At 39.5% G+C, this 22,489-nt stretch overlaps 1 protein-coding gene across 1 annotated transcript; it reads left to right on the forward strand.

The window, feature by feature from the left end:
* Positions 1-22,271, forward strand: ints11 (integrator complex subunit 11). Its single transcript, XM_017707897.2, has 17 exons — positions 1-358; positions 841-938; positions 1,085-1,158; positions 3,071-3,299; positions 4,105-4,203; positions 4,468-4,502; positions 4,592-4,730; positions 5,651-5,715; positions 6,523-6,712; positions 9,452-9,535; positions 9,819-9,908; positions 10,658-10,820; positions 11,079-11,189; positions 12,793-12,854; positions 12,959-13,101; positions 18,279-18,408; positions 21,398-22,271. Exons 1-17 carry the CDS (start codon positions 331-333, stop codon positions 21,458-21,460), a joined length of 1,803 nt encoding a protein of 600 aa, XP_017563386.1. The 5' UTR covers positions 1-330; the 3' UTR covers positions 21,461-22,271.
* Positions 22,272-22,489: the final 218 nt, after the last annotated feature.

The raw sequence follows: 22,489 nt of genomic DNA on the forward strand, positions 1-22,489 counted from the left end.
GACGACCAATCGGATTGTGGGGTTTGTTCACGATGTCCGCGGCGTTTCACTGCGGAGACTTTTATGTTGTGCTAATATAAAGTATACTTCGTTAGGTTTGTCGGGCAACTCTGTCTTAAACAGGCCAAACCAGAAAAGGAGACAGGACTCGTCTCTGAAATGTAGCCAGGGGGCTGGCGATGTAGCGAGCAGCGAGAGAAAGCTTCCGTTATTAGCCAGCTAACCTCGGCTAGCCAGGTCAGCTAAGCGAAGCTGACTGGTTCCAAAATAAAACACCAGCTTAACCAGTTTCATGATTCTTGCACCATAAGCTGGTCTTAAAGTTTCACCATGCCGGACATAAAAGTAACGCCTCTAGGTAAGAAGCGTCTTCCTGTAATGCACCTGTTTTATTCTCGTGCTAGCTCATGCTGTGGTTCTCCAAGGGTTCTCCAGTAAAGAGCCGGTTGCGTGTTTAAGTGGTTCTTTGCGTGGTGAAACGGTTCCTCGGATTGGTGGAGAATGTGTTCTATATAGCTCTATATGGAACCTGACTGAAAATGGTTCTATTTAGCACCAAAAAAGCGTTTTGTTATTGACACAAGCCTTTTAGGTGCTATACAGAACCATATACAACACATTCTCCATCAATCTGAAGAACACCTGCACCATGTAAAGAACCATTCTGTACATGCAAATGGTTCTTTTGAGTGTTCACGATTATATATAGAACTATTGCCTTTCCCAAAGAGCCCTTGAAGATCTTGAACCATCTTCTTTAACAGTGTATTGATCTGTGGTGCACAGCTCACATGCTGAGTGTGTTCTGATATGAATGTTTATATTCGTGTCTCCTCTCAGGCGCTGGACAAGACGTTGGGCGCAGCTGCATTCTGGTTTCTGTTGGAGGCAAAAACATAATGCTCGACTGTGGGATGCACATGGGATACAATGATGATGTAAGTTAAGTAGTTGTCGCTCATTAGAACATAATCTTGGTACGCACTGTATTGTGTGTTAATGAGGATCTGTGTACTTGAACAGTATAAACAGATGATTTCAGTCACGACTCATTTATTCTGTTCTTTTTTTCCCCCCTTCTTAGAGACGTTTTCCGGACTTCTCCTACATCACCCAGAACGGACGTCTCACAGATTTCTTGGATTGTGTTATCATAAGGTTTGTTCAGGAAACGATTCTCCTACGGTCACGTCAGTCACGACAGATCTGGAATGGTGTGGATTAATTAGTGAATCATTCCAGGCTTTTCTTTATTCATATTAGAAATGAAGTCTTTTCACAGATGAGCGCTGTTACTGTGAATATGAGCTTGTGAATTAGGGGCTTTTGAATGCTTCTCGTCTCCTGCCATACAACCATTTGGACCAAGATTAGCCCAGATAAAGACCCGCCTAGGCCAGCCTAGAAAAAACAGCAACATGTATTTTACTTCTTAGATGGTACTGTATACAGGTCATTTACATTTACATTTTTGGCATTTGGCAGACGCTCTTATCCAGAGCGACTTACAGTTTGATCATTTACACAGGTAGGCGAAGGTGGTGTTAGGAGTCTTGCCTAAGGACTCTTATTGGTATAGTGTAGGGTGCTTACCCAAGTGGGGATTGAACCCCAGTCTACAGCGTAGAAGGCAGAGGTGTTGCCCACTACACTAACCCAACCATTTAAATATGAAAGTCCAGTCAGAACAGCCATTGAGTACATGTTATTCATTTTTTAGGAGATGTTTCTGAGGAGATTAGATATAAGATAATGCACTTGCATAAGGAAGGATATTAAGTGCAAAACAGGAGTTTCCAAACCTAAAGTTAAAAAAAGCTTTAATCTTGACGGGGCAGTCGTGGGCTGGAGGTTAGGGAACCAACCTTGTGACCGGAAGGTCGCCAGTTCGATCCACAGAGCCGACAGCACGTGACTGAGGTGTCCTTGAGCAAGACACCTAACCCCCAATTGCTCCCTGGGTGATGCGGACTGGGCTGCCCACCGCTCTGGGCAAGTGTGCTCACTGCCACCTAGTGTGTGTGTGCTCACTATTGTGTATGTGGTGTTTCACTTCACAGATGGGTTAAATATGGAGGTGAAATTTCCCAGATGTGGGAAATTCATTAATTAGTTTAATCTTGGAGAGAGAGAGGAGAAAATCAAGTCCTACTGTTGCTTCAGATCTGAATAAATCCATCAAATGAAGCTGCTGGTGTTCTCAGAACAATGGACTGACCACCCCAGAGTCCAGACCTCAACACCACTGAATATGAGTTTTGAATCTGTATTAAAAGTAAAGACTGGACAGTCTTTGCTAAAATATGCTAAAATGCTAGAATATTTTGTGTAATTTTAGGTTATTGAAGCGTCTCTGTAACTTTCTGTTAAATGTGTTTTCTGCTTTTTTTTTTTCTTGTCTCTGAAAAAGTAATAATTTGTGTTTAATGGCCTTTCTGACTGGCAGTGGAGTCAATAAAAAGGTGGTCTCGAGGGCAGGTTTGAGGGAAATCTCTAATTGTGATGTAATATTGTGGCTGCTATTTAAATTACACTATTTAATATAATTTGAGGTCCCGGCCTGTTTTTTGGCCAAGAAGAGCAGCATGTCCACTTGTTCTGCTTTGATGCTTGAGCACTGAACGTAGTGCTGCAGACTTCCACTTATTTTTGGTTGTATTGTCTTGTACACAGCATGTGGGTGTTGGTTTCTTCTGATTGGTCTAACTCTTCTATACGCAGTTCACGGGATCTCTGTTACTATGTAAAATTTATGTGAAAACTTTTTCAAATTGCAATTTAAATATAAAAGCGATTAAACTGGCAGTCTCTGACTTTTAAGTCACTATGTAATCCTGATAGTTATACCGTTTAATATCACTGTGTAGCGTAAATCATTTTCGCTCAGTTCTTCTACTAATATTTATTTTGTGGCATATTTAGTAATGAGGCTAGTTGTTAACAGGTAACTCACTAGGTTTCGTGATCTGGTCAGTTCATCAGCCAGTCCATGGCTGTTTGGAATTCTTAGTGGGAGTAGGATCTAACTAAATTAGAGACTTCTGAATTCCTCCTATCTCTTCCCTTGCAGCCATTTCCATCTGGACCACTGTGGTGCTCTTCCCTACATGAGCGAGATGGTGGGCTATGATGGACCCATCTACATGACGCATCCCACAAAGGCCATCTGTCCCATCCTGCTGGAGGACTTCCGCAAGATCACGGTGGACAAAAAGGGCGAGACCAACTTCTTCACCTCACAAATGATCAAAGACTGCATGAAGAAAGTGGTGCCACTGAATCTCCATCAGACTGTTCAGGTGGATTACAACAAGCATGGACTGCGTTAGAATGATAGTTCAGTTATAAATGAAATCTCCACTGAGTTAATAATGCCTTTACCCCAAACGCAGGACATCAGCCAGGACATTTTCGGTGCCTGAAGTTTGTAGCATTGTACAAACTGCAACCTAAATCATCACATATTTACCTCAAGCCGTATCAAGTCTTTAAAGAGTCCATATCATCCTTGCTTTAATAAATGAGTTTGATGTGGTATGTAAACTCTGGTAATGTTTCAAAGTGTACCATTTGCTCCCCAGTCCACACAGATGACTGTAGATGGACATTCAGCTGCGAAACAGAATTGGTTTTATGATGTCACAAAACCCAGTTTACATTTATCCACCTATTCAGCTATCTACAGTTTAGTCCCGATCAGAGGTCGTTTACATGCGTCAGTATTTAGGGCCTGTTAAACTTTACGGGATAAAGAGAGGCTGAAAAATGACCAAGCAAAAATGAGTACTGGTACATTAATTCACACAAACAATATAAATGGACCTCAGGGAAACAATGGAATGCGAGAAAAATGTGTGAAATGGACCCTTTAAGTCTAATAGACTTGCCTTTGGGGTTACTGACACTGTATGATATTTTGTGATTTATAAATATTAACAGAAGTATGCTGCCTGGCTAAAAGCTGTAGCAGAGGCCATCTTGACCATTCTTTTGTCCATTTTTTATCATTTTAATGTGCATTTTAATGTACAATGTTAATTGGTGAATATAAGCTTCTATTACTAGTTAGCTTCATGTTCTTCTGACATCTGTCTCTCTGTTTAGGTGGACGACGAGCTGGAGATCAAAGCGTATTACGCAGGTCATGTTCTGGGGGCAGCCATGGTGCTAATTAAAGTTGGCTCAGAGTCTGTTGTGTACACAGTGAGTATTATGACATTATGAAAATGAATTTTACATGTTCACACTATATGCTTTTATTCAGGGGCACATGGGATAGTTTAGGTTTCCAAAAGTTGGACGTGGGGTTTTGTATTCTGCTGTGATGTATGGCTTTTATTGTGCTTTTCAGTATCTGTGAAGATTAGAATTGAGAGTGGATGTCCGCAATTAGTTAAATTATGTAATGTCATAACATTATGACTGTAATTATGTCATATTTTGATCTGTATAAATGTGTTTATACAGGGCGATTATAACATGACACCAGACAGACACTTAGGGTGAGTATTATACATTTTTAAAACTGTTGTTTATGCTAGATGAAACTGCCTTTAGATTTAATGTAATCTGTTCCTCCATTCTTCTCTAGCGCTGCTTGGATTGATAAATGTCGTCCAGATATTCTGATCTCTGAGTCCACCTATGCCACCACAATCCGTGACTCTAAGCGGTGCAGGGAGAGAGACTTCTTAAAGAAAGTCCATGAAACCATTGAGAGAGGAGGGAAGGTAAGAATAGAAACTTCATTATTAGGGCTGGATACTTTTTGTAGTTACAACCAAAAAAATTGTCATTCAGTAATGAATTTCAGGAGTAGTAGTCGGTCCTAACAGCATCAGTGAGCCAAAAAGCATCTTCTTGTTACAAAATCTAGATTCTACTATCTGATTGGCTGTCTAAATTAAGTTAAGTGATACTTTTTTGATCCCACAACCAGGGAAATTCCACCTCCGCATTTAACCCATCCGTGAAGTGAAACACCACATACACACCAGTGAACACACACACACTAGGGGGCAGTGAGCACACTTGCCCAGAGCGGTGGGCAGCCCTATCCACAGCGCCCGGGGAGCAGTTGGGGGTTAGGTGTCTTGCTCAAGGACACCTCAGTCATGGACTGTTGGCCCTGGGGATCGAACCGGCGACCTTCCGGTTACAGGGCCAGCTCCCTAACCTCCAGCCCACGACTGCCCGTCATTATATTAAATTATATTGCTTATGCATGTTATTTAAGGGGTAATTAAGCCAGTTTGGGAAATTTCTGTGTAATTCAGTCGTTGACATGCAAACTGAGTCATTCATATGTGAAATGGTTCTTTGTAGAGTCTCAGTACAAAGACCGAGTCTCTACAAAGTCTGTACAAAGTCTTTGTACAGACTCAGAATTCTTTACAGTGGCAGTGATAGAAACTAGGGGTCGCAGTGTCGTTTCCTTTAAAATCCTAAATGACCAGTGAACTTGCATGTCAAGTTTCTGATGGTAACAGCATTAAATTTAAAAAAGTATGTTTTTTCTTTTTTGCTATTATTTTAAAATATTTTTTATACATATTGTGTATTATGGAACAAGTATTATGATTTTATATTTTTATTATTATTTTTTGCCACTTCGCCCACCCTTACTTTAAATTTCTCTTTGTGTCCACAGGTCCTCATTCCGGTTTTTGCCTTGGGGAGAGCTCAGGAGCTTTGCATTCTTCTGGAAACGTTCTGGTATGCCCTGGAAAGTTCAGTTTTGTTTAGTTGTTTGTTTGTTTGTTTTTGTTTCTTTTTTGTGATCTACCACTTCCAACATAAGCAACAGAGTTCAGACAGACAAATGTTTTCACATTTGTTGACTAAGCAATGGTGGCAGTCATTGGCTGGAGGTTAGGGAACCAGCATTGTGACCGTAAAGTCGCCAGTTCAGTCCCATGAGCTGACAGTACGTGACTGAACTGCCCTTGAGCAACACACCTAACCCCCAACTGCTCCCCCGGGCACTGTGGATAGGGCTGCCCTCCGTTCTGAGCAAGTGCCTAATGTGTGTGCATTCACTAGTGTGTATGTGGTGTTTCACTGCACAGCTGGGGTAAAATGCAGAGGTGAAATTTCACTGTTATGTGAAACAAAGTCTAAATGAAATAAGAAATTCTACCAAAGCGCGATTTTCTCAGTTAGTTAGATAACTTAAGATCACAATATGTTGTATCACTGTTATCTGGGCAGACTTGACATTTGTTCTGTGACATTTGTTGACATTAGTTCTCTTATTAACTTACTACTACCCCATATGTACCTGTAAATCTTTTCAGTTTATATGGTTGTATGGTTTGTACAGTGGTTACATTATATTAATTTTGCATTTTGTATTCTTTTAACACCAAATGATGACCAGCTAACAAAGTTCCTGAGCACACAAACAAGAGAACATTATCTGTTGAGTTGAGATTTTTCATTTTGTTATATAAACCTCCTCCTGTAAGACTTTATGTGCAAAAAGAACATTTTACATGGCGAGATATCTGTTTCCTTTAACAGGGAGAGAATGAATTTGAAAGCACCCATATACTTTTCCACCGGCCTCACGGAGAAAGCCAACCACTACTACAAACTCTTCATTACCTGGACCAATCAAAAGATCCGCAAGACCTTCGTCCAGAGGAACATGTTCGAATTCAAGCACATCAAGGCCTTTGATCGCTCCTATGCAGACAATCCAGGACCAATGGTAGGCTTTCATCATCTCTGCAGCTGAATGAAACGCCTCTGTTACTGTTTTAGCTGATTTCATAGCAAAAGGAGCAAGATCTCACTAACTGGTTAGAAAGGTCATCATGCAGTTGCAGCGAAACAAGACAAACGTATTTTCAATATTTTTGCACATAATATAATTGCACATACTGTAGAGCAGATGTCTTCAAATCCAGACCTTGAATCCAGGGTTTAGGCCGGATTTTGTGGTCGCAGGTTGGTATTCCATGAGGTGGCCAATCAGTTACATCAGCAGTGAATGCAAAATCCAGGACAGGAAGGGTCAGAATTTAAAAACCTCTGTAGAGCGTTCAATCTTATCTACTGTAGAGCCCGATTGATAATATCAGATTGGCTGATAATATTGACTGATAGTTATGGCTTGTGATTTTATCAGTATCAGTAAAACTGTTGTTGATAATGCAGTGATAATTATAAGCTTATAATACAATGTTAAATTATCCATCCATCCATCCATTATCTTCCGCTTGTCCGGGGTTCGGGTCGCGGGGGCAGCATCCTAAGCAATGAAGCCCAGACCTCCCTTTCCCCAGCCACTTCCACCAGCTCTCCAAGGGGGATTCCGAGGCGCTCCCAGGCCAGCTGGGCGATATAGTCGCGCCAGCGTGTCCTGGGTCTTCCCCGGGGTCTCCTCCCAGGTGGACTCGCCTGTGATACCTCCCGAGGGAGGCGTCCAGGAGGCATCCTAACCAGATGCCCGAACCACCTCAGCTGGCTCCTCTCGACGTGAAGAAGCAGCGGCTCTACTCCGAGTCCCTCCCGGATGACTGAACTTCTCACCCTATCTCTAAGGGAGAGTCCAGACACCCTGCGGAGGAAACTCATTTCGGCCGCTTGTATTCGCGATCTTATTCTTTCGGTCATTACCCAAAGCTCATGACCATAGGTGAGGGTGGGAACGTAGATCGACCGGTAAATCGAGAGCCTTGCCTTATGGCTCAGCTCTTTCTTTACCACAACAGACCGGTAAAGAGCCCGCATCACTGCTGACCCAGCACCAATCCGCCTGTCAATCTCCCGCTCCCTTGTACCATCACTCGTGAACAAGACCCCGAGATACTTGAACTCCTCCACTTGAGGCAAGAGCCTATCCCCGACCCAGAGAGGGCTCTCCACCCATTTCCGCTTGAGAACCATGGTCTCGGATTTAGAGGTACTGATTCTTATCCCAGCCGCTTCACACTCGGCTGCAAACCGATCCAGCGAAAGCTGAAGTTCGTGGCCTGATGTCCCCAATAGGACCACATCATCTGCAAACAGCAGTGATGTGACCCTGAGGTCACCAAACCGGACACCCTCCATCCCCTGACTGCGCCTAGAAATTCTATCCATAAAAATTATGAATAGAATCGGTGACAAAGGGCAGCCCTGACGGAGTCCAACTCTCACTGGGAACGAGTCTGACTTACTGCCGGCTATGCGAACCAAACTCCAGCTTTGTTTGTACAGGGCCTGAATGGCTCGTAGCAAAGAGCCATGTACCCCGTACTCCCGAAGCACCTCCCACAGAATACCCCGGGGAACACAGTCGAATGCCTTCTCCAGATCCACAAAGCACATGTGGACTGGTTGGGCAAACTCCCATGAACCCTCCAGAATCCTGGAGAGGGTGAAGAGTTGGTCCAGTGTTCCACGACCAGGGCAGAACCCGCACTGTTCCTCCTGCATCCGAGGTTCGACTATAAGCCGGACTCTCTTCTCCAGTACCCCTGCATAGACCTTGCCAGGGAGGCTGAGGAGTGTGATTCCCCTATAGTTGGAACACACCCTCCGGTCCCCTTTTTTAAAAAGAGGCACCACCACCCCAGTCTGCCAATCCAGTGGCACCGCCCCCGATGTCCACGCAATGTTGAAAAGGCGTGTCAGCCAAGACAGCCCCACAACATCCAGAGCCTTGAGGAACTCAGGGCGGATCTCATCCACCCCTGGAGCCTTGCCACCAAGGAGCTTCTTAACTACCTTAGCGACTTCGGCCTCAGTAATGGACAAGCCTATTCCCATGTCCCCAGACTCAGCCTCCTCACTGGAGAACGTGTCGGTGGGATTGAGAAGGTCGTCAAAGTATTTCTTCCACCGCCCAATGACGTCTTCAGTCGAAGTCAGCAGCACACCATCTCCACTATATACAGTGCTAGTGGCACACTGCTTTCCCCTTCTGAGTCGCCTGACGGTTTGCCAGAATCTTTTCGGAGCCGACTTAAAGTCACTTTCCAAGGCCTCACCAAACTCCACCCATACACGGGTTTTTGCCTTGGCAACAACTGAAGCCGCAGATCGCTTGGCCTGGCATGTTAAATTAACAAACATAAAAAAGGAAAAAATCAATTAAAAAGTAGCTAGAACCTTTTATATGAAGCGATTGTGTTATTTTCTTATTAGAAATAAAAAAACTACTATAACACTCTTTATTTAAAACAATTGCCATTTAAAATGTAAAAAATATGTATAAAATTATATAATGCAATTTTAGCTGCTTAAAATCTGTATCAGCCACAAAAATTCCAAATCATTCAGGCACTAATTTATTGGGACTCATTATTGTGTTAATAATGTATTCATGGGTGTTGCTGCTGTACAATTACGTTTTATTGAGTTTAACAACTTAAAAAGTGTAAAAATACAATTTCTTTTTTGCTAAATGGTACCTATTTATTTGTAAACGACTGTATATTCATTCTGGATTTGTGTATTTTAGGTGGTATTTGCTACTCCAGGAATGTTACACGCAGGCCAGTCTTTACAGATATTCAAGAAGTGGGCTGGCAATGAAAAGAACATGGTAAGTAATTATAATATTATATAACTTAAGATTTGAACACTTTCTGCATCCATATACTGCATTGCTGCTCATTTGGGCTGTATGGCAGCATAGCTTTGTACTAACAATATATGTGATTTTGTGGTGGTTTTGTTTGTTTTTTGTATGGGGCTCAAAGACTTGGGTTTAACAATAAGTGTTTTTCTTTCTTTGGTCAGTTGGTCATGCTTTGTTATGCCTCACAATCCATCTGTTATGCAAATATGGCCTGAAAGTGAGGGTGTCTGTTTTTTTTTCCCCCCAGGTCATTATGCCGGGGTACTGTGTGCAAGGAACAGTGGGTCACAAGATTCTGAACGGTCAGAAGAAGCTTGAGATGGAGGGAAGAGCCACGGTAATGATGACTGTCCCCACTACAGGGCGCCAAAGAGCTTGTACTAATGTTGTGGCATTTTCTTTTCCTTGCCTGCTGTTGAATGTCAGATGAAAAGGAGGTGTTTTTGCTCATCTCGGTACATGCTTGTTATTTTTTGTCAATTCCCGGCCAGGTCAGCAGACTTATACTGCATGTAATACTACATAAATACTTCCAGTTACAACAAACTTCTTGCTTACAGATGTCTGGATTAGTTACAATCTTTAATAATTAGTCCAGGTAACTAATTAGATAATATAAACTGCGTCAAATATATTTGGCTGAGCTGGTTTATTTTTAAGATACTTAATGTTCGAATGAATTTCAAAGTTGTATGGCGATTGGCAATTATTCTTTAAAATAGTTTCTATTTTTTATGAAGTTGAACGAAAAATTAAACTTAATTTTAAAAAGCCAGGAACTTTTATGTTGAGACCTTCTGCTGGAATGCACAGTTTTCTGTTCAGTCTTTTATCATCAAGATTACATTGTTGATGCTTCACTACTCAGACAAGAAGAAGTAAATGATATAAAACATATAATAATATAACTAAAACGATTCAGTTCTGATCTGATATCCGTTAGTATTTGTTACAATTAGGTGCCTAAACTTTTTTATTACAATTTTATTATTTACAATTGTTGAGTATTACAGTTAATGAGCATATGTCTTTCATTGCATTCATTTATTTAGCATTTATGTTGATTTTGGGGTTTGTATGTTTTAGCTGGAGGTGAAACTGCAGGTGGAGTACATGTCCTTCAGTGCCCATGCGGACGCTAAGGGCATCATGCAACTGATCCGCATGGCTGAGCCACGCAACATGCTATTAGTGCATGGAGAGGCCAAGAAGATGGAGTTCCTCAAAGACAAGATTGAGCAGGAGTTCAGTGAGTGTATTTGTCATATTAACCATGCAATGATTTTAATTGACTTTTTTTTTCCCAAGAAAAAAAGCCACAGATGGGCTAAAATGCCTTTATTAAATGCAATGACAGGCAAACCTGGATATAAACAAGTTGTTGCCAAGTAGATTTTTGTTTACTGACATAGAAATTAAAATATAGTACACAAAATGCACAGAGTGAACACTCTGCACACAGGCACAGACGTAAACGTTTGATTTCTGTCCATCGTCACACCTGTAGGTATCAGCTGCTATATGCCAGCTAATGGAGAGACCACCACAGTGACAACCAACCCAAGTGTGCCAGTGGACATCTCTCTCAACCTACTGAAGAGGGAGATGGCCCTTGGAGGTGTGTATTCAACACAGCGCTGCATCACACTGGCAGCCAATCTTGCTACGTGCACAAACAATAGTGCACAGCCGTGATAGACTGGGTTGAGATCTGGAGCCGTATTACAGAAACGTCCTTTCATTTGTCCTTAGTTAAGATCTGATGAGGCCAAGAGAAGATTTTGGATAAATTCCTAATACTAGAAGCAAATCATATCTTAATTTAGGAATTTTGTCTTATCCCAAAGCATCTTAAGTTGGGGAAGTGTACTCAGTCAAAGCCAACAATCATCTGTCTGTTACCAAGCAAACAGTGATATGCATGTAATAGATATGTAAACACATAGTCAAAATAATTTGTTCAGATAGGCCGCTACTGTTACCGATGTTAAAAAAAAGGTCACTAAACTGGAAGGTAAGAATATGAGAATGAGAATATGAAATATGAAAATGAGCCTCATTCACCAATAGCTCCAGTTGCATAAAAGTGTTAAACTGACGGAGCAAAGTTAGGACATCACTGTGGTTTGTCCTAAAGTTAGGAGAGTATTTTGGAAATTTTGTCTAGTTGGTATGTTTGTGCAATAGTGTTTTCTTATCTGGAGTTAATAGATAAGATTATGAGCTTGAGAACTGCTATTTTGCAATAGCTTCTGTTCTAAATCCAGTCCTAACTACAGTTGTCATGGTTACATCCTTTGAAATACTCTATGATGAATCTTGTAGTGTGACCTCCTAGCAGGAGCAGCAATGAGCAGTAGCCTATGAGAGCGAGAAAAAAACTGTCCCGGAGTGAGAAGCAAACAACCAAATCTAAACCTAAGGCTGCACTGAGGAAGATTTTTTTTTTTTTTGTTAAAATTGAAAGAAGTCACAAGATAATCATGCTAAAATATGTTGGCCATGAGCTGCTCCAGTTAAAATAGGATGAAAGTAGTAGATAATTCACACTCACAATAATCAGACTCGTCTGTTTTGGAGAAGGGTTTTGATGCAATCCACGTTACAGGATGCTCTGTGTGCAATTACACATTTACACCAGAGAGGCCTCCAAATCCCCCAAACGTACTTTGTATAGCTTGCACTGAAAATCTAAAACTCAAACTCAATTCTAAACCTCACCCTAACCTTTCTCTGGATAGTTTAACAATTAAAGCATGTATGGATGATTTATAGAGGGTAAACAATGGGTACAAAAAAAATCTATCGCTTGTGGTCCCGTTTTGATCATTTTATATCTTGTAAAATGTTTTATGTAAGCTACCATTTATGCAGTGTCAATATTTCATGACAAATGAAACAACAAAATTTGTTTTATTAGATCAAAATTGGTTATTAGAAATAATAATTGATACTAATTAATGAAATAAACTTGTTATATTACCTTACATATCACTGTTGGGCTAGGCATATATATATGTGTGTGTGTGTGTGTGTGTGTGTATGTGTGTGTGTGTGTGTGTGTATGTATATGTGTGTGTGTGTGTATATATATATATATATATATATATATATATATATATATATATATATATATATATATATATATATATATATATATACACACACACACAAACACACAAACGTTTAATGTATGTATATATGCTTTTTACTTGTGCTAGGTCCGTTACCCGACCCTAAGAAGCCTCGCACCATGCATGGAACTTTGATCATGAAAGACAGTGTAAGTCAGCCCGTGTCATATTCAGTGTGCATGGGTAATGGGTTTTGTTCTCTGTCTCTTGATGGTTATTGGTATTAATATGCACTTTGTTTCACTTTACATAGAGTCTGAGGCTGGTTTCTCCAGAGCAGGCTCTAAAGGAATTAGGTCTTTCTGAACATCAGCTGCGGTTCACCTGCCGTGTGCACCTGCAAGACCCTCACAGTGACTCGGACACGCTCTCCCGCATCTACAGCCACCTCAAAAGGTCCTCACACATTCACCTATATCTTCAACCCACTCAAGGCAACTCACAACTTAATACATGACTCAGTCACCTTTGACAAAAAATCAGATTTACAGAATTTTCCCCTCTTAATTAACACTGTAAAAACTGCAGCCTTAACTGTCACACATTTACCTCAAACCACGTCAAGTTCATAATCTGAAATACGCTTGCTTATGTGGTTTCCAACACAGTATGGAATATTATCAACAGAAAATGGGCAAACTGACTTGCAAAATTGAGGCTTCATGATTGCCATGTGAACCCAACAAACTCGGTACTGGGCTCAAAAACTAAAAACACCTACTCATTTAAATCTAGTGCTAGATTAGTAACACTCCATACACCCCATATCTCCGTTGACAACAGTAGAATTGTTTTAGCGAACCGCAGTGTGCTATTTCTTTCTAACACTGTACAAAATATGCGCAAATCTTTCTTGTTGGTTGCGTTGTGGGTTTTTTCCAAGTGAGTGCTTGAGCTCATTTAGAGCGCAGTTCAAATTAGTAAGCGCTTATTCATTTTGCTGCTGTCGGAACAGAACCCTGTATCACCTTTTTTGCTGTTTTGCAGTTTTTGACATAATTTGAAAATGCTTGTTGCCCGTTACATTGCGTGTTAAAGTCAGTTCCATTGACTTACATTAAAAGTAAAGTATGTTTTTTCCTTCTTCTGTAAAGTTGCCCTTTTGGAGATACTAGGTTTTGTTCCGACAGCAGCGATATGTTTAATCAGATTAACATTAAAGCACAACTGATTCGTGACAAATAGCCCTTTTCATGTGGTTTTCTTATTTAAAATGCTAGTTTGCAGTGGTGGATGTAGTATACAAACCATGTACTTGAGTTAAAGTAGAGATACCCAAGGAAAAATATTACTCCAGTAAAAGTAGAAATTCCTGCCTTTAGACCTCCACTTGAGTAAAAGTAAAAAAGAATTGCCTTCAAATGTACTTAAGTATCAAAAGTAAAAGTACGAAACGATTAAATATGACTAATGACCTGTTACCATTTTTGTAAGAAGACTGGCTTCATGAACTCATTTTAGGTGAAAACCCTCCAGTGTCTCTCTTGGTAAATCAGTCTTTTAATAGAACGTCATTAATTAGTGATGCTGATGTCTAATAAAATGATCATAAGCACAAAACACTGAAGGTAAACAATTTCCACCAGGGAGAACCGAGTGGCTCTGAAATAACATTTAGCAAACAAGAAAAGTTTCATTGTAAGATTTATTTGCAAATTAGTTACAAGTTTAATAAAAACTTTAATCTCAGATTCACCAATGAGTTTCCTTATCTGTAGGCCTCTGTTCATAAACTAGCAAAAACAAATTTAGTATAAAATGAAAGTGTTTGTATAAATTCAGAAAAAAGACACGTCAGCCACGACTGCATATGTGTACATATTTCTATATTGTGGTCTATTTACACAAAGTTAGTTAGTTCCAGCATTTATATTGGAATAGACAATCCCGAAGTTTTATGCTGCAGCGGGGACATTGAACCGTGTGCTTGCACTGGGTCAGTATGTCCAACAGGTAAAAATAAGCTCAAAACAAAGTGCTGCTGTGCCCTGATTGGTGTTCTTGCTTAGCACTTCTTTCATTTTGACGTTACGTTGTTATACACACACAAGACAAAATGAACAACAGATTTCGTAAAAAGTAATATATTTGACTTTGAAATGTAGTGGAGTGAAAGTAAAAAGTTGCACAAAATGGAAATACTTAAGTAAAGTACAGATATATGAAAAAAGTACTTAAGTACAGTAACTAATTACATTTTGTTACACAAGTTGTGACACAAGTTGAATAAAAATATCAGGGTTTTTGTGTTTATCTGATTTGTAAAGATCTAACAAACACAACTGCAGCATTCAGAATTATTCGCACAGTCTAACACACTGAATAATAGTAAACATAATAAGCTTGTAATAAATACATGTTAAATTCAGCAAATAAACAGTAATTCTGCATTAAAAGGTGTAGAAGTGTATCCTCCCTTGAGGATGTGTTAAGTTCATCAACAAGTAATTTGACCAGGGTGACCTTATAAGAGGTTTCTGTTGAATTTGCTTGTACCCAGCAGGTATGAATATAATTGCTTTTGTTCTGTTTTATGCAACAGTAATTTCAGTCCTTTCTGTTTTAAACTAACTACAGATTATAATTATTATACGAAAGGTTGTAAAAAGACTATACAAAGAATCACACGATGAATAATAATTTACATGATTTTGGCACTATTGCAGTAATTTTCTAAACTATCGATAATCGACTATTGATTGTCCATGGGCAGAAATGTATGGTGACCCCTAACATGGCTAACTTTTCTGGTGGTCAGGGAATTTTTATGATGTCACAGCATGTTAAACGACCGCTGTGTGGCAACACAATGATGGCAAACTAACCACAGTATTGGGTTCGTCACTGCTATATTTAATATCTACACTAATGGCATTGGCACCTCCACTGTTGAAGTACATTTATATGCTGATGATGCCATTCTGTACTGCTTGGTTAACTGTGTTGGTGTTGCAGTGGAAAAACTGCAGTTTATAAGTTGACGGTTATAAATTAGTCCTAAATGTAGAGAAAACTGAAGTTATGCTGTTTTCCAGAGCCTCTTACATTGATATTAACACTTCTAAAAACACAGCCCTGGAGGGGTCTGACATTGAAAGAGTTAGTGAATATAAATACTTTGGCGTATGTCTAGATGACAAACACACTTTTAATATTACATTAAAAAGCTTACATGTAAACTGAAGCAAAAATTGGCTTCCTGTATTGAAACAAAACGTGTTTCCCAATGACCACAAGGAGAAAGATTGTCAGAGCAGCGCTGTTGTCTGTTCTAGATTATGGTGATGTGAAATACAGATGTGCATCTGTAACTACACTCAAATCTAAAGAGTCCGTAAACTACTCTTCTTCATTACTGGTGAACCCTCCAACACCCATCACTGTGTACTGTATGAAAATTTGGCTGGTCATCTCTGGTTGTGTGTTGGGAGATACACTGGCTCCTTTTCACCTATAAAGTGTCATATGCCATCATACATCACAGACATCCATCCATCCATCCATCCATTTTCTAAGCCGCTTCTCCGTCAGGGTCGCGGGGGGGAGCTGGAGCCTATCCCAGCAGTCTTCGGGCGGAAGGCAGGATACACCCTGCATCACAGACATGTTCACTGTAAATAGTGCACTTTATCAGACTCATTCCAGGGAATGGATCTCCCTTCAGGTGCCGAGAGTTTTTACTGATCTGCTTTTAGCTGCACCAGTGAGCTGGAATTCCTTATAGGAATCTTTAAAGCTTCACTCACTGGTATCACATCAACATTTAAAACCTTTAGTTTTGAACCACCTCTACTCTACAACTCTTTTATTTGATTTTAGTTACATTTTTTATGATTTGGTATGTTTTAGTGATTGTTTTACATTTACCATCCTTTTATTTATTATCATTTTACCCTCATAATTAATTTTTATATATATATGTATATGTATGTGTGTGTGTATGTATGTATGTATGTATATGTGTGTGTGTGTGTGTGTGTGTGTGTGTGTATGTATATATATATATATATATATATATATATATATATATATATAATATACATTTTTTCTTCCCTCTAATCCCTGATTTTTTTTGTGGGTCATTCTTAATGTAAATGAGGTCACCCTTAATGTACTTCAAATTTATTCATTTAATGAGGTTATAGCCCACTGCTGACATCAGTACAGTCATTCATAATCCTACACATAATACGCACTTGTGGTAAAATCGTGAGATTACGGACACATTAAAAAGAGCACAGGTTAATGTAAACCCAACAACCAGTGCAACACTACATTATAAAGCATGTGGTCACTCTTCACAAGCACATTTACCCCAATAAAGTTATCAGTTAAAATTGGATAGCTGAGCGATGCACAAAACAAGATGAACAAAACAACACCAGCAAACTTAAAAAAACAAAACCACCAGGCAGGCTAAAGCTTACCGCCACTGCAGGAGTGAAAAGGTGTTTTTTTTGTTTTGTTTTTTTGTTTTTTCCCCCCACATACATCTTTCCTTTGAAGTAGACAGATCACAGTCAACAACGCCTCCAGGCACATCTTGTATACCTGGTACTTCAAATTCAAAGTACGTTCACGGCACCACTAGCTTAGTGAAGAAAAAGAAGAAGAAAAAAAAAAAGAAAGAAAGAGAGTTTGACCAAACTAATGGAGGATAGTGGAACATTTGCTAAGCAGTGATTAAGACTGAAATAAGTTCCTTTTTTTTCCGCTGTGCTGCTACTAAACTTCCTGCCATGAGTCAAAACAGCTGTTCAAGTTTTATTATAATTAGTCGTGGGGGCCCCATAGTGGCTCGGACTGCTGTGCATGTAACCATAAAACCGATTGGTTGATCCCAAACACTGTTTTCAGCTTCGCAGCTTTTGTCTGTTTTTAAAGTTGTACGCTGTCAGAAGCTGCATAAATAAACCTATTTGAGAATATTTAACAACTAAAGGGATTAGGCTTGTGTATAATTTGTGGTTTCCATGGTGCTGATTGGCAAGTTATATAGCATATGCAAAAGCTAAAATGTAAAATATACAATTTGGCATGTAGAAATGTTGTGGCACCTTTTTAATAGTTTCTTTTTTTGCGGTATGTTAAACTCAGCAAATAAATAGAAATTGTGCACAAAAAATGTGCATTTTTGAAAAATCAACATAACACAAGTACTAGGGGCAACACACACTTTTGTAAACACTTTTCCGTTACTTGATTGCTACATTAACCATGTAACTCTAATGCTAAACTAAAGAAGGAAACTCCACACTGTCTCACACAATTATATGCTGCCCACACATTGTACATGCTTTCAGGAGGGAGTGCAAACAGAGCAAAATTGAATTGTACAATGTGTTTAAAACTAACCAGTAATGTAAATGTTATTGTAGCACCAAGCAGCCCACGCTTCTGTTTCCATTTGTAAGTGAAAGCACGGTGGTTTACCAAACACTGAGATGACTCATTTCCTCCTCCGTGTCATATTAAGCCTTGATTTCTTTAAATGTCAGTAAATAACTGGCTTGTTTGTTGTGTTTTTCTTCTGTCACGTTATCACTCAGAGCCCTTTCTCTCTCTTCTCCTAGCGTGCTCAAAGGCTATGCTGTCCAGCACCTCCCCGATGGCACCGTTATGGTAGAATCCATCGTCCTCAAAGTGTCCTCGTCTGGTGAAGACCCCAATCTCAAAGTCATTCTGCTCTCCTGGAGCTATCAGGTAAATGTAGAGCAGCGGGGCACACACTCAGATTGGGACTGTGTGCCTGCGGTCAGGACTACAGACAAAAATATGCTGTGCTGCTAAATAATGAGCATTTCCCCCGCCTTTACCACACTGTCAGGTATACTGTAACCACCCAGCAGGTCGGATTTACACGGCTTTCTCAACGTCCCCAGCGTAGTCAGTCAGCCAAGACATGCTGAGTGTCTGAAGTTCGCTTCTTTAATTTTGCTTTGAAGCTAAAATAATTGAATCTTTTGTCTCACCAGTTAGTTTTGGTGTAGCATCGCAATAAATCAAGTTCATATACAATAATTTGTTTTTCTGAGATTTGATAACTTAGAATGGACAAAAATGGACGAAAAGTTCACCTGAATCATTGCACTTCAAAGAATTTAGTGGAATTTCAGAAACTTTTTGGCAACAGTTTCACTCTTTTGGATAAGAGTGATTATGCAATTATAATAAGTTATACCAGAAAAGTTGTTAAATGAATATTGAATTGTGGAGAGCGATACATGTTGGCTTTGAGAGGAAAATAAGGTTTTTCTTTTCATTTTGCTTTTATTTATTTATTTTGAGGTAAAAGGTCAAGTCAAAAGTCCCACCAGACACGAGGCAATCCCCACCCTAACACTCATCTAGAACCTTGTTATGTTGTTGAGAAATTCCAAAAAGACGGATGTGATTTCTGACTCTGTATGAAGTGTACAGCTAAAAACACTAGTAGCAGCCACATTCTTGGTTGATTGACTACTTCTGTGGTAATTTGTTTAAAGGGTCATTCTGCAGAAACGTCCACTTTATCCATCCATAGGCGTCACCGGTGTTACCGATCGTCACTGGCGTTACACATAAGGAAGGTGACACCGGTGACATTGTTAATGAAAAATGCATTTCACAAAAAGGCTGCTAGAGAGCATCAAACCACATGTTGTCCGTCACGGACCCTCCACTATAATATGGAATTGAATCCATCTGTATTCTATTTTTTCACAATTACCTAAGAATAAAGCAGGTCACACGGGGGACTTCAGCTAAAGGCTGCATGTGAAATCAGGCACAGACACAGGTGGACGTACCACGTGCTTTTCTTCAAAGATCCTCAGAAAATGGGTAAAAGGAAGTGGAGTGATGTCATCGGTGTGATTTTTATTTCAAAATAAGAGGTTATTTGTTGCACAGAAACACCAGTCATGCGACTACTGGGGACCACAACTTGTATTATATATTTTATAATATTTATTTGCCATTTTTTTATTTAAACCATATATTTCATAGTCATGTGTAGATTATTGCAGTTAAAATTGCAGAAAAATGTGTTTACTTCAAAATATGGCACCTTTACACATGACTGTGGGGACGAGCACTTCTGTGGTTCTTGGAATTAAATTGATATAAAAACCAATATTGTTCAATTTAGATGGCTTGAGAAGGTGTAATTGTTAAAATAACTTGTTTTGTTTCAAAATAGGAATAAATTGTAACCCTAACGTTTTTCAAGGGACACAAAAATAGACGTACAGTTCTGTACAGTGACCTTAAATCTTTTCTATGACTTTCACAAACTGACACTCTGTTCACGCTTTTACGAGTTTAGAGTGAACGGTTTGAGATTTTGGGGGGAAAAAAATTCATGCTGGAAATTACACGTTCAGCTAAGTGACATTTTTAGTGAGAATGTGCGAGTCGGTTGAAGGTGTTCACACACCTCCACCCACATGGCTACATTTGACCGTGAATTTCCAGCTCTACACAACACATGCAGAGGTGGCAGTAAGTGTCAGGTTTTTCAGCTTATTCTTTTAATACTGTCTTCATACAGTTTTAAAGGGTCCATATCCTCCATTTGTCTTGTATTTATTTTTTTTTACCCCACTTTTAATCTTTGTGTGGTTTAGTTGTAGTTTTAGCTTGTTTGATTTAGATTTGCAGGGACTTTAAGGCCCAGTCCCATTTCTTCTTTTAACCCCTACCCCATGTTTTTGAATGTCACCAAAAACAAAAACCATTGCTTTATTAACAGCTATTAGCGGTGGTCTGTAGGTGACCCGGCCCATCCTCAGTGATGACCTCAATGCTGGGCTTTACTTACATTTAGAGCATCATATACTTTCAAAGAGGGGATATAAGGCAATTATTTATTATAGCCCTCCACTAATTCTTTGGTGCTACGAAGCTGAAGTCAGCTATTCACCAGCATCTTATTCAAATTTTCCCATTCCACCTTAAATGGTGCAGCAGTTACATTCTGTCATGTCAGGCATCAATACTGCTGTACATTTTAAGGTGGAGCAGGAACATTAGCAGGCTAGCTACTGAGACATTAGCATGCTATTAGCTATTTTTGTGCTTGTTATGAAGAAAATGACCTTAATGCTTTGAAACAACATTAAGATACGTGGTTATTATCATTTTTTAAGGGAGAAAATTCTCACATTTGTGGGTTTCTTTGGTCGCTCGTGCAGCCATCTTGCTGCTTTTTGTTTTTTCTCATGTTTGGAGTGAGCCTGTGAAAAACCTCCTTAGCCCTCTATCTCAACGAAAAATTGGGACACCCTACCCCTAGACGTGAATGCGCAGAACAGAGGGCTTAAGGGCTAAGTTGTAGGGGTGAAATGGGATTGGGCCTAAGAAACATTTCTGTAATTGTGCCAGTTTAGTCAATTAACTGTAGTTCCTAGGCAGATACAGAGGGACAAAGACGCTCATGTCATGACATAAACCCTTAACGATGCATACAAGAGAGCATATTATGTACCACATACAACAATACACAGTCATTCATTTATACGGGATCATATTGAGTGTTGTTGCTGCACCTTAATATGTGAAAATGAGCTGTTCTGTTCTGATGGAAGACTTTTTCTTTTAATTTGAGAACACTTTTGTGATGTATTGCTTTTTAGCTTTTTATTTATTAAAATATTTAATCACCTAATCAACTTTAGTCACCTAAAATGTCCTGATTTCTCTTTTTCATTAGGATGAAGAACTGGGGAGTTTCTTGTCCAGCCTGCTTAAAAAAGGGCTTCCCTCAGGACTCTGATTCTACTGTAAAGAAAAGCTTTCACTGCTGTTGTTGCAAATGGATTCAGTAAACCTTTTGTAGAAAAATATTCCTGCCCAAGACGCATAAACTCTACATACTCCACAACTTTATACCTACAACTCTACGCCTTGCTCTTCCACACACTGGTCACTTTATGAGCTCCGCTTACTTTATACGTCCATTATGAGGTGTATAGTTACAGGCCATCTGTAGCCCTGTTCACTGGTCAGTTTCGGAGAACAGAAGTACTGGTGACCCGAGTGCTGAAGAAATATTTACAACAGAATTTTTCTTCATATTACATTAGAAAAGTCACATTTGCTGCTATTTTTCATGACAGTACCTCTGCAAACTAGGACAAAACACTAACCACTGATGCACAATGGTGTGTACGTTCACCATGCTCTGTGTTCACAGCTGGTGCTTGGGTGGTGTGCCAGGTGAGAGGGCCGGGTATCAAAGATACTGTTATGCAACCAATCAGATGAGTTCAGCACTGCTGAGTATCAAAAAATTCTCCAACGTTCAACACAAAATACACACGTAGTTGATCTTAACAGCAACAGTAATCATGACCGAAATCTAGACACATGATTGGCTGTTGAAATGGCGTGTCATAAGCATATTGGTAATATCAGCCATCTGTTTTATGAAATATAAGTACAAATACAAACAGCATCACTCTCTGAACACCCAAACTGCACAATCTCAAATTACAATAGAGGAACTGGATGTTAAAGCCAAAAAAATTCATGCTAAAAATATAATTTATGCCAATAGAGTACATTAAATTGACTTTTTATGGAAATCTTTTTTGGTTTTTAAATATTTGATCTTCAAACCACCCCCAAGATATCTACTTAGATAACTACTTTTTTACTGTATGTAAATTTGCAAGTATTCTAATGCCATTTTTAGAACAAACAGTTTATTGCCCAAAAATGGTTTAAAGCTAATAAGGTGCTTATTAGGCTTCAGCATCCCCGCGACCATGAGGGAGAAGCTGCTTAGAGAGTGTGTGTGTGT

The sequence above is a fragment of the Pygocentrus nattereri genome, chromosome 9 (assembly GCF_015220715.1).
Source record: "Pygocentrus nattereri isolate fPygNat1 chromosome 9, fPygNat1.pri, whole genome shotgun sequence".
NCBI lineage: Eukaryota > Metazoa > Chordata > Actinopteri > Characiformes > Serrasalmidae > Pygocentrus > Pygocentrus nattereri.